At 35.6% G+C, this 12,557-nt stretch overlaps 1 protein-coding gene across 6 annotated transcripts in view; it reads left to right on the forward strand.

Moving 5' to 3' along the window:
* Nucleotides 1-12,557, forward strand: part of ARFIP1 (ARF interacting protein 1) — a 133,359-nt gene that overhangs the window by 89,924 nt on the left and 30,878 nt on the right. For all 6 annotated transcript variants that reach the window (XM_077770915.1, XM_077770920.1, XM_077770917.1 and 3 more), the window contains one exon: nucleotides 6,578-6,735. In XM_077770915.1, the coding sequence (XP_077627041.1) occupies nucleotides 6,578-6,735 (158 nt within the window). The remainder of the gene's footprint in view (nucleotides 1-6,577; nucleotides 6,736-12,557) is intronic.

Genomic DNA, 12,557 nt, shown 5'->3' on the forward strand with positions numbered 1-12,557 from the left:
TTTTCTTTTTTTTTTTTTTTTAAGTAGGCTTCATGCCCAGTACAGAACCCAGTGTGGGGCCTGAACTCATGACCCTGAGATCAAGACCTGAGCTGAGATCAAGAGTTGGATGTTTAACTCAGTTAAGCCACCGAGGTGCCTCTAATTTTTGAATTTCTTATTTGAATATTTCTAACCCTTTGTAAGGATTGATATTTTATGAATTTTATTCCAATGAGAAAATATACTTTTTTTTTTTTTTAAGAGAATACAACTTTTTATCTTGCAACTACTATATAGGTCCATTGGAAATCAAAGACACAGAATGAGATCTTAATGATCATATTTTCCTACTTAAAACATTTTACTATTTCATCATCTTGGAAATTATTTCATCATTACTCATCAGTTATTTCCAACCATGTTAAAAAATACTAAGATGATAAGAAAAGAATGGTGGCATTGCCTAGAAAAGGTGAAATCATGAGATGCGTATTCTTTGTGCTGCCAAAATGAAATCTGAAGAAACTATTTCTGTAGTCTTTTTTTTAATGTTTATGCAACATAGTTGAAAATTTAGAATTTTTCCCTTTTTTCCCATAATGGCAAAGAGAAGATACCACCAGAGGAAGATATTTCATAATTAGTAGACAAATCAGAAGATGACTGTAAAGAGACAGCAGCAGAGATACTCAACAGTGATGGGAAAATAGATAATACAAGTGAAATCTCGGTTTATGGGTCTTCTGATGAAGAGATACTAGATGAATTTTCTTAAACTCAAGAACCAATGGATTTTTAAGGACAGAAAAAGGAAATACGGTAGTGTATTAGTTATGTTCTCTAGACAGAACCAATACGATATGTAGCTAGAGAGAGAGACGTATAGTGCTGGTTCACAGCACTATGGAATGTTGGTACATCTGAAAACTGTATGGTAGGCTGGCAGACTAGAGACTCAAGGAAGAGTTGCAGTTTGACTCAAGGAAGAGTTGCAGTTTGACTCCGAAGGCAGTCTGTTAATAGAACTCCTTTTTCCTCTAGTGAAGTCAGTCTTTGTTCTGTTAAGGCATTCAGTGATTGGATGAGACCCACCCACATTGTGAAGGACAGCTGCTTTGCTGCTTTTATACTCCACCAATTTAAATATTAGTCTCATTCAAAAAACACCTTCACTGAAACATCCAGAATAATGTTTGACCAAACATCTGCACATCATAGCCCAGCCAAGCTGACACATAACATTAATCATCACAGGTAGCTTTATCTAGTTAGTTGTCAACCGGCATGACACCATCATGCAGCATTTTTAAACAAGAATTTGGACTATCCTATTTTGTTTAAAAGACATAACTGTATTCTTCTTTTATGCTGCTTATACACCAAAACATACTTGATATGATTTGTTAGTGAACAAATGGTTAAGCCAAATGTGTATGCAGAAGTGATTTGAAGGAAATGTAAGAAATAGGATTGAACATTCTAACTGGTGTTTATAAATATAAAAATAATGGTAAACTAGATCCTATTAGAGACTATGAAATTTGGAGTCTGTATTTACAGGATGGATATTTTTGTATTGGGATTTTCCATAGAAACCAATAGCATATATGTACATAACACACACTGTACACACACAAACATATATTTTAAGGAACTGATTCACCAGTTGTGGGACTTGGCAAGTCTGAAATCCTAAAGGTAGGTTAGTAGTGTAGAAACTCGGGCCAGATTTCTAATGTCACAATCTTAAGGCAGAATTCTTCTCCAGAAAGCCTCAGCCTTTTTGCTTAGAAGAATAGATTGAATAAAGTCCATCCATATTATGGAGAATAATCTCTTTAAAGTCAACTTTAAATCATAGCTGGAATGTTTATTATTGCAGATGTTAATCACATCAACAAAACACCTTCTTTTTCTAAGATTTTGTTTTTAAGTAATCTCTGTACCCAACATGGGGCTTGAACTCAAAACCCCAAGATCAGGAGTTGCACACTCTTCCAACTGAGTCAGCCAGGCACCCCCAAAATCTGAATCTTCATAGCAGCATTTAGACTGGTGTTTGACCAAATAACTGGACACTTCAATCAAGTTAACACATAAAATTAACCATCATCCTTAAGCCATACTTTTTAAAAAAATTTTTTTAATGTTTTTATTTATTTCTGGGAGAGAGAGAGGCAGCATGAGCAGGGCGGGTGGGGGTCAGAGAGAGAGAGAGAGACACAGAATCCAAAGCAGTCTCCAGGCTCTGAGCTAGCTCTCGGCACAGAGCTGGACACGGGGCTCGAACCCATGAACTGTGAGATCATGACCTGAGCTGAAGTCAGACGCTTAACCAACTGAGCCACCCAGGCGCCCCCATCCTTAAACCATACTTAGCCTCTAAATAAGGACAATAACAAAGTCTTACTTTCATCTAACATGATTTGACTATCCTGCATACTATCAAAGACTCAGTATTCCCCAGGAGAGGTTGCAAAGTCCTTGAGTGACGTTCACTTTTTTCCTTGATATCCTGTAAGTTAAATACTACGATGTAGAGTTAATAATATATCTTAATGTTGTATGCTAAGGGGATAAAAAGAAGGAAGAAAACAAAGTTATTTGTGTTATATACACACACATATTAATAAAATAGTTATGACAGTGTTAGTCCTCACTTCTAGAAATTGTCACAAGGTCTTAGCTTCTTCCACTACCCATTCCTTATTACATTGATTCTCAGCTAGCACCTCAGCCTTTCATGGTTCTTTGACTGCTGGAAGACATAAACCTTCATTCCTGAAGGGTCCAGGCCATTAGTAGTCCTGACCAAAATGGGTTGTAGTTTTCCACTGACATAGTTACAGGGCACGGTAGTACTAAGAGATGCCGTAGGAGGTTGCCTATATTCCAGGCATCATCGTCTTCCTTATCAGTCCAGTTTCCTTTCTTTTGGTAATCAGGACCAGTTATGCAAGCCAGCAAAATAACTCTCTTCTTTGCCCATGGATTATTTTTGAGAAAAAGTTTATAGTGTGCAGTGATGAAGAGCTGGCTTAGGACAGGCAGCTTCCTCCTGCCTTAGGACAGGAGATTCATTGACAATACTTAGCGCAGGCATTGCACGTAGTGGCACTGAAGAATGTATGATGGTTATGGTAGCTGTTTGGGGATTGTGGCATTTAGGAGTTGACAAAGATTTTAAAGATTAGTTCAGTTCTTTCATTTCCTAGAGAAATAGCCAGTATCGAGCAGTAGAGAAAACAGATCTGAAGGGGTCAGGAAATGGAACTTTATTGAATGCCTGTCATCTGTCAGAAACTTTATGAAGGTTCTCTTATTACACTTCCTATCAAAATTGTAATGGAATTATCTTTGTTTTATTACCAAGAAATTGACACAAAAAGAATTTGAGTTACTCATGAAAGAGACAAATCCAGTCAGCAGAATCAGGATAGGAAATCCCAAACTGTTTGAATTCCCAAACTAGATTTTTGCCATTTTATCATGTGCCTCTGATTCCCAGCTGTGTTACACCATTACACCTCATTAATTTGTTTTTTTCAATTTAGAAAGTAATATATACTTCAAGATTAGGAAAATTCACACAATCCATATTATTGTCAATTATCAGTTAGTACCTGTGAGTCTAATTTTTTATTGCTATGCATTGTTTAAATTAACCCACTTGTTATTATTAGGTAATAATTCATAGTACTAAAATTGGAGGTTTTAGATCCAGTAGCTGTTTCTGTTATTTGGTCCTAATGTATAAGTTTAATGGGAAATTGTGCCTTTGATGTCATTTACATCTGGTAAATGTTGTAAATGATGTAGAAGCTGCTAAGGAGAAAAAAATTCAAATGTTTTGAAACTTTGCTTGCTCTCTCTCTCTCTCTCTCTCTCTCTGTATAAAGCAAGCAAAAGCAAATATTGAGATTAAGGAATTATATTGGCCTTCATGTTCAGTGGCAGATTAGAACCACGGACCTGTTCTTAATGCATATACCCTTTGATTACTTCATGTATAGTTTATTTTTAATTGTTAAGGCAGTTTATAATGTGTATATGTCCCTGTCCAACCAAATATACTGAAACAACTTCTCAACTAAAGAAATGAATTTATGAATTTATGAATTGTGTTTTACTCTTCTCAGTGCCAAGAGAGCATGCTTAATTATTTGTGTTTCTTGATAATGCATATACATACATATATTCATTTTATTCATGCTTAATTATTTGTGTTTCTTGATAATGCATATACATACATATATTCATTTCTTTCTGGTGTCCCAATTGTATATCTTGTATTACTATGTCTCTTGTACCTTACTATAAAAAAAGCTTTTTTATTCTAGCCAGGTTTCAAATTATATATTAAAATCTTAAGTTTTATGTTTTCTTCATAGAATTACAGGTGGGATTTATATTCGTGAAACTGACCAGTGGCAGTTTACCCTTTTTGTCTGCTTTGAATTTGGGTCTGTTTTGTTATTGTAAATACAGTATTCCATAATGTATACAACTTTTCAGTCTGCTGCTGTTTCATCATAGTATGCGCTGGGTTTTTTTTTTATTTGTTTGTTTTTAGTAAAAGTAGCCTTCTAGGTTGTATAAATCTTCCTGTGGCTAAATTAGGACTTGTAGCATTTTCATTGTTAATAATGTGAAATTGTGGATGTTAGAATTTTTAGATATAAACAGTGTTGCAGGGATATGATTCAATAATACATACTTTGTTATACAGTGAATAGAAAATGTTTTCCTATTGGTTTTGTGAACTATGGTATTAACACCAGTTAAACTTCATATTTTTCTTCCTCTTATTTATAGAATTCTTTATTTTACCCTTTGCCTCTTAATGAATACCAAAGATAATAAGTAGTTGTAATATGTTATGTGAAGTTTTTCTAAAAGTTGTAAAAATGTTTTCTCTTGTATTAGCAATAAAGCGTCTGGGATAAACCTCATTGGCTACAACACTGCCACTACACAAAGTGTGTTTTCTCTTGTATTATTCTACTTCTAGTAACTTGTTTGTTTGTTTGTTCTTTTGTTTTGGACAGAGAGAGTAAGAGAGTGAGCAGGGGAAGGGCAGATGGAGAGAGAGAGATAGAATCTTAAGCAGGCTTCACGCCCAGCCTGATGCAGGGCTCACGCTTGATCTCATGACCCAGAGATCATGACCTGATCTGAAATCAAGACGCTTAACTGACTTAGCTACCCAGGCACTCATACTTCCAGTAACATAGAGTCTTCAGTATATATCTTACCTTGTAAATACTTGATACCATAAAGCTTCAGCTGTCCTTCAGCTGTCATTTTCATTTTTATATACATTAATTGATACTCCTTTTATGTAATTCTAAATCTGCTAATATTTACAAATCAAGGTTTATAAAATCTTGAAGACTGATTCCAGAGTAAAGAGTTACATGGATGTCTCTTAAATGGAAAATACTTTTTACCACAATAAAGATAATCTTACTTTCTTGCTATTTATTAGCATTGAATATTTTGTCACCTAGAAATTTAATGATATCTATAGCACTAACATTAAATTTGCATTTTCTAAGATTTAATTTAATGTTACATTTTTTTCATCTGAAATTAAAAAGTGTTTCGTAACTGCAGAATTCTCAAGTTGAATGATACATCTTATGATAAGATATGACCAAATTTTTTATCTGGTCAGATGTGTCCTCATAATCTGTTAATTGATCAGACTTGGACTAGAAACCCAGTCCAAGTTTGAAAATTAGAATTACGACTTGCCGTAAATAAAGGAGTTATATGTAATATTTTCTGAGCCAAGACTCCGTTTATTCAGAGAGAATGAGCTCAAACTGGTGTTGAGTGATCCTTTCCCAGCTGTGCACCTACGTAGACCTGAGCTTGGGAGTCAACCAGTCACTGAGTTTACAAAGAAATGTACATTGTTAATATTTATACATTGAGGAGATTATGTCAAAACATAAAAATTGCAGTCTGTCTTATGGCTGAAAGTTTTAGTCAATTGTTAACCTAATTTGGTTGTGAAAGTTATAGTTTCTCTGATTAATAATCTGCTATAGTTTTCTTTTTAACAGCTGTGCTTACAGTATAGTAAAAGCAAAACATGGAAATGAAAATATTCTTTCTGTTTAAAGTAGTTTAACTTTTAAAAATTATTTAATTCTAGCTATACATCTGAGCTGATGACAATTTTGGTTTATTAAACCTTTTTAGTAATTATTTATAGCTTGCTGTGATTTAAATTTGTGTATTTAAACATTAAAGGAAAAAACTTCTCGGGGCTCCTGGGTGGGCTTCAGTCAGTTAACCATCTAACGCTTAATTTCAGCTCAGGTCACGATCTCATGCCACGTCTGCAGTGTCAGTGCAGAGACTGCTTGGGATTCTCTCTCGCGCACGCACTCTCTCTCTACTCTTCCCCCTCCCGAAAATACATAAATAAATGAACATTTAAAAATTAAAAGAAAACCTTCTATAGCTAAATATTTTAAATCACATATTTTCCCGTTAGTGATATGTTTGAGATTTTTTTTTTTTTTTTTTTGGTCACATTCACTAACTTATTAGAGGATAAGTTAAGGTGACTTTTTTGTTTTAGGAAGAATTTGGCTATAATGCAGATACCCAGAAGCTACTGGCTAAAAATGGAGAGACTCTTCTTGGAGCCATTAATTTTTTTATTGCCAGTGTGAACACTTTGGTGAATAAAACAATTGAAGATACATTAATGACTGTGAAACAATATGAAAGTGCCAGGTAGGTATAAATTTTCATTATATTGTCTGTTTACAGATGATACATAATTCAGGGAGGGTTTTATTGCATATGATAGAAATCAACTTAGAAAAAGAATGCCGTAGAAGGTTATAGGCTAGCTCATAGAACTAATAGAAAGGCAGGAGAACAGATTCTAGAAACAGTCAGGAACCAAGGTCAAGGTAATATCTCTGAAGAATCTAATTAGGACCCTGATTGATACCAGGTACCTCTGGTACTTGGTGTTGTCACCGCTACCATATGTCATTTCCAAAAGGCCTACATTGCCTAGAGAGTGTCTGATTGAGCCTTGTTCATGTGCCCAACCCTGCCTGCTAGAGAGTAGGGAGGTGCAGGATCTCCCAGTTCCAGCTTCCTTAGAAGGCAAAGGCCTTGTGTTCTACCAGGTAGATACTAGATGCCCTCCACAATCTGGCCTAAACCTATCTTTTCAGTCTTCTTACTGCTGCTTCCCAGTAGGAGCAGTGCAACAGCCAGATGTACAGTTTCACTTTCTCTTCAGCATACAAGCTTATACCTGTTTTCGTGATTTTGTTTGTGTTGTGGATACCAACTCCTAGTCTTCTGTTTATCTAGGTTTTGGCCAGCTTCAAACTCTTTCATATCTTCATAGCTGTTTGAATGCAGTGCTTTCATACATTTTATACACACACACACACACACACACACACACACACTTCTCTATCTCATAATTACCGTAAGTAACCTAAATACATTTTAGTAAATACTTATAAAGGTCTACAATGTAGCAGACTGGTGATAGTATTTTTCAGCTTTTGATTCCCAACCTAGTTTTTCTCCCATTCGTTATTTCCTTTGAATTTGTTTTCCTCTAAATACTTGAAATCCTTATTTTCTTTTAAACTTTTTATAGCATATTTGAAGATAAGTATACTATACTTAACCTTTTAAAAGTGTTTGGCCTCTTGTCCTAATATAATGATATGAGAAATAGCTATGAAAACTAGACTCATCTATCTGGTCTTTGAGTACTTACTCTTCAGTATATATATCCTTATGTAAAAACCCAAAACACTTAGAAAGTCAGCTTTTAATCTTCACAAGAAGAGATGCTTCTGTCTTATTCTGTGTTTGTAATTTCAGGTTTAGTATTAATGTGATTCTTACTGACTTTGAAAGGAAGGTCAGGATAAATAGCTGTGACTGTTTGATAGGAGAAGGGTAGAGATGGGGCTCTGTGCCTTATTTAGGTTTTAAACTTGGTTTTTTACTTTTCCGTATTGTTTGAATTATTTATTAACACAGTATTAAATTCAGAAGGGGGAAAAATAAACAGAAGAAATCTATCGGTAATGCTCAATAACGCTGAAGGAATTTCTCAGTAAGTTACCCTTCAATAGGAATTCCTTCAATTACACTCTTAGTATTTGGTTCTTCAGTCTCTATTTAAATCTTTTTGTGGACATTGTATTTTTCAAAGGAATATTATGTATATTATTTTATTTTTATAAATTTTATTTGGTTCTTTTCCAAATCTTTTCCTTATTCATAATGCCCTAATTTGTTTACAATGAATCTTCCTTTTATCTCTTTAATTATTTTAAGCATTCTTATTTTCTGTTGTTTCAGATTGTTTTAATATTTGTGGGTTTTGAAGATGAAAATTCTCTTGTTCCAAAATTACCCACTACCACCTCCCAGTCAAGAACTACAGGAATCTAGTACTTTGTAATTGTCCACCTATCCTGAAATATATTTTTAGTGCCTAAAACATATTTTTGTTTAGTATATTTTAAATTATGTTTTATTTTAAGCATGTAAAATCTTTCTCTTCAGGCTTTATTTCTAAGATGTTTTTCAAAATACTAACCCAGGGGAGCCTAGATGGCTCAGTCGATTAAGCATCCAGATCTTGATTTTGGCTCAGGTTATGATCTCAGAGTTCGTGAGATCAAGCCCTGCATTAGGCTCTGTGCTGACAGAGAGGAGCCTGCTTGGTATTCTCTCTCTCCCTCTCTGTCTCTATCTACATGTGTTCTCTCTCCCTTTCTCTCTCTCTCTCAAAATAAATAAACATTTTTTAAAAATAGAGGTGCCTGGATGGCTCAGTTGGTTGAATGTCCAACTCTTCATTTCAGCTCAGGTCATGATCCCAGGGTCATGGGATCAAACCCCACATCGCTCCATGCTGAGCATGGAGCCTGCTTGAGATTCTCTCTCTCTGTCTCTCTCTCTCTCTCTCTCTCTCTCCCCCTCTCCCCCTCCCTCCCTCTCCTCCACCCCCTCCCCAACTCCTGCTTGCTCTCAAAAAAAATAAATTTTTAAATATAAATTAATTAACCCTATTATTGGGTGCCTGGCTGACTCAGTTGGTAGAGCATGTAACTTTTGATCTTGGGATCATAAGTTTAAGCCCCACCTTGGACATACAGCTTACTTTAAAAAAAAATTTTTTTTTTATATTAATGTGGATTAGAGAAAGACAAATTCATTGGATAAGGCACTGAACAGTACACAGGATCATTTCTTTATTTAATTTGTAGAGGAGAAAAGCCTCTGGAGATTAAAAGGTTTGCCTACTTGGGGCCCATTGGCTTTCTACCTTTTACTTTTGATCATTCAGCCTCAAATCTGAACTGGATTTATCTCACATTTTCATATCCATTTTAAAAAATATGAGGAGCCCGGCTGGCTCAGTTGGAGGAGCATGCAACTCTGGATCTCGGGGTTGTGAATTTGAGCCCCATGTTGAGTGCAGAGATTACTTCAAAATAAAATCTTTAAAAATAATAATAATTTTCACATCTTACATTGGGATATCTGATGTTTAAAGTACAATATGATAAAAGATCTCAGTCTATCCATTATATAGGTTTATTTGAAACTTTTGAAGAGTTATAAACGAGGTTATATGTACTTATCAGGAAACCTTTGACAACCTCTGTATGTAGTTTAAAAACTAACAACAACAATAACCTCATTCCATAATTTATTCTTTGTTATTGAAATTGCAATGCATGATTTTATTCATTAAGCTTAGCTTGGGATTTAGCTTTCCTATACCTTTTATGAAGTAGTGAGGAATTCACAAGTTGTAATACTAAAACATTGCCTGCAGAGCGATGACATTAAAAAATAATCCCAGATTAAAAGTTTCTCATAGCTGAATTTTCTTCTCTGTCAAAACCAGAATTTACTGACTTTTAGGGCAAGGGTCATTTATTTGATCAGCACAAAAAGTGGCAATTTAGGCAAACATCCGGGTGGCCTTTTAATGCTCCCTATTATGCATTGTGTACAAGTATTTCCTAGCCCTCTGGTGCTTCACATATAGAAAATCTTATAACAGCCCATTCAGTACTTCTCCACAGCAGCACCAACAAGGGAGTCATTTGTGGTCAAGACTTTTCAGATGTGGACACCTGTTCCCTAGGAGTTTTATATAAGCCATAAAGTAACCAACTGTCTCTAACTTTATTGATACAGATTCAGTTCAGACTGGCAACGTTGAAGTGAAGAGTTGCATTTTGAAAATTTAGTGTGCTTCTCTTCCTGGTGGTACTGAACACTGTTAGAGGAGCTCTTAGGGAAAGTTTTACTTTGATGCCATCTACACACTCTGGATGGAAAAATTAAGGGATCTAAGGCCAGTATTGTAACCTTGATTCTGTGTAAGTTCATCTTATTGTTTAGAAATGTGCTCCAAGACTAATGAAGGATATTTGTCTTCACGTTAAATCACCACATATCACTGTTTTTGTTCTACTTTGTTTCTTTCATTTTTTTTATTGTTTTTAGTGTGTTTGCTTCTGGCTGTCTCCACTTCTAATTTGGCCATAATAATAAGCACTCTAAAGATACTAGTTTTTACCAGGTATGTAATTATTTTGTGGCAATTACTTTCTCCTTTAGAGATGAAAAACTAAAACAGAAAGGTAAAATAACCAGTTAAAGCCAGCAAAGGTCAGAGTGGTTTCAGTTTGGCTAGAGCACCCATGGAATTTAATTTGTTATCATTACCAAGTCCGTCTTGCTTCCTCAATTTTTACGATCTGTCTCCCCTTTTTAGCCTCAGTGACTCTCTTCTCTCTCATGCGTGGTCTTCTCATTGGTGTCTTTGTTTCTGTTTCTTAATCTGCTCCAGTCCATCCTCTGTTTCCTACCACTGGAGCCATCCTTCTGTTTTGAACAGATAGAACTAACTTGTTACTTTATAGATCAGAGTTCTTAAGTGGCTTCCCATCACTCGACCTACTGGATTAAATCTGATTACATTTCATATTGTCTGCAGGCCCTGCGTGCTATCAGTCTTGCCTACCTGTCTGACTTTAATTCCTCCCATTGTCGTGTTCCACCTTCAGGTTCTAACATACTGAATTACTTCCCAAATGTATCCTGGTATCTCACAGTTCTGTGTTTTTGTACATACATACTGTTCTCTTCCTGGATTGCTCTATTTCCCTGCCCCAGTCCACGTCGGAAGCTTTTACCATCCTTTAAGATTTGATTTTGGTGTTTTAATTCTGTTCTGAGATACCTAATTAGGCAGTTCTTCCTCTTGATTTCCACCACACCTTATTCTCCCTCCCTCATGGCAGTTACCATTCTCTCATTTTGTTGTAGCTATTTAAGAGCTTCTCTCCCTCTAAACTGCAAGCTTTTTTGAAGATAAACTTTTATCTGTCCATCTTTAGAGCTCTGGTTTCTAGCACAGTGCCTAGAACATAGAAGGCGCTCACTTAATATTTGTTGAATGAATCAGTGTGCCAGTGAATGAATGAATGATTTTCTTTTGACCCAGAAAATTCAAGTTTGTTAAATTCAGTACAAGATAAAAATAAGTTAGACTCAGTATAAGGGACTGATGTGTCTGTTCTTTCTCAAGTCACATATGCAATACAGTTTATGTCATTTAAAATATTCTTAGTTGCCAGAATAGGAGATACAGATTGTACTGAAGCTTTAGTTCTATGACATAAGCTTTGTGATGCCAGTTTTAACTAAATCAGAGGTCCCATTGTTCTTCAGTAGAGACTGCTAGATAGGTTGCTGTTTAATAAGCAAGGTAGTACTGTCCTACACAAGTGCTATGACAGAGGCATTGTGAGGTGCTGTGTGATCATGGAGTGATGGTGGTAGGTAACTATTTCAGTTAGTGGGTGGAGAATATTAGGGAGTAGGAGCATACGGTGTTAAGTGCTCTCTAAGAGATGGCATTGTCACGTTCTAAATACTAATGTTTCGGAAATCCATCTAGAGTTGCTCTGTCCTGTATGGTAGCCATTAGCCCCATATGTCTGTTTAGCACTTGAAATGTGGTTAGCCCATGGGGGCACCTGAGTGGCTCAGTTGGTTGAGTGTCTGACTTTGTTCAGGTCATGATCTCATGCTTGGTGAGTTCAAGCCCCGCATCGGACTCTGTGCTGACAACTTGGAGCCTGAAGCCTGCTTCGGATTCTGTGTCTCCCTCTCTCTCCCTACACCTCCCCAGCTTGTGCCCTGTCTGTCTGTCTGTCTCTCTCAAAAATGAATAAACATTAAAAAAAAGAAACATGGTTAGCCCAAATTGAGGTGTAATGGAAGTGGAACATAGACAGTGGATTTCAAAGATTCACTACTACTCCCCCCCCCCAAAAAAAGTAAAATAGTTCATTAACAGTTTTTTACATTGATTACATGTTACAATGATAATACTGTAGATATATTGGGTAAAATAAAATATATTGTTTAAAAGGTAAAATTAATTTTTATTCTTTTAATGTGAATGCTAGAAAATTTTAAGTTACATATGTGGCTTGCATTATATTTGTGTTGTGTCTTGCTGGCTAGATTATCCTTTA

The sequence above is a fragment of the Crocuta crocuta genome, unplaced genomic scaffold, assembly GCF_008692635.1.
Source record: "Crocuta crocuta isolate KB4526 unplaced genomic scaffold, BGI_CrCroc_1.0 scaffold166, whole genome shotgun sequence".
In the NCBI taxonomy this organism is placed as follows: Eukaryota; Metazoa; Chordata; class Mammalia; order Carnivora; family Hyaenidae; genus Crocuta; species Crocuta crocuta.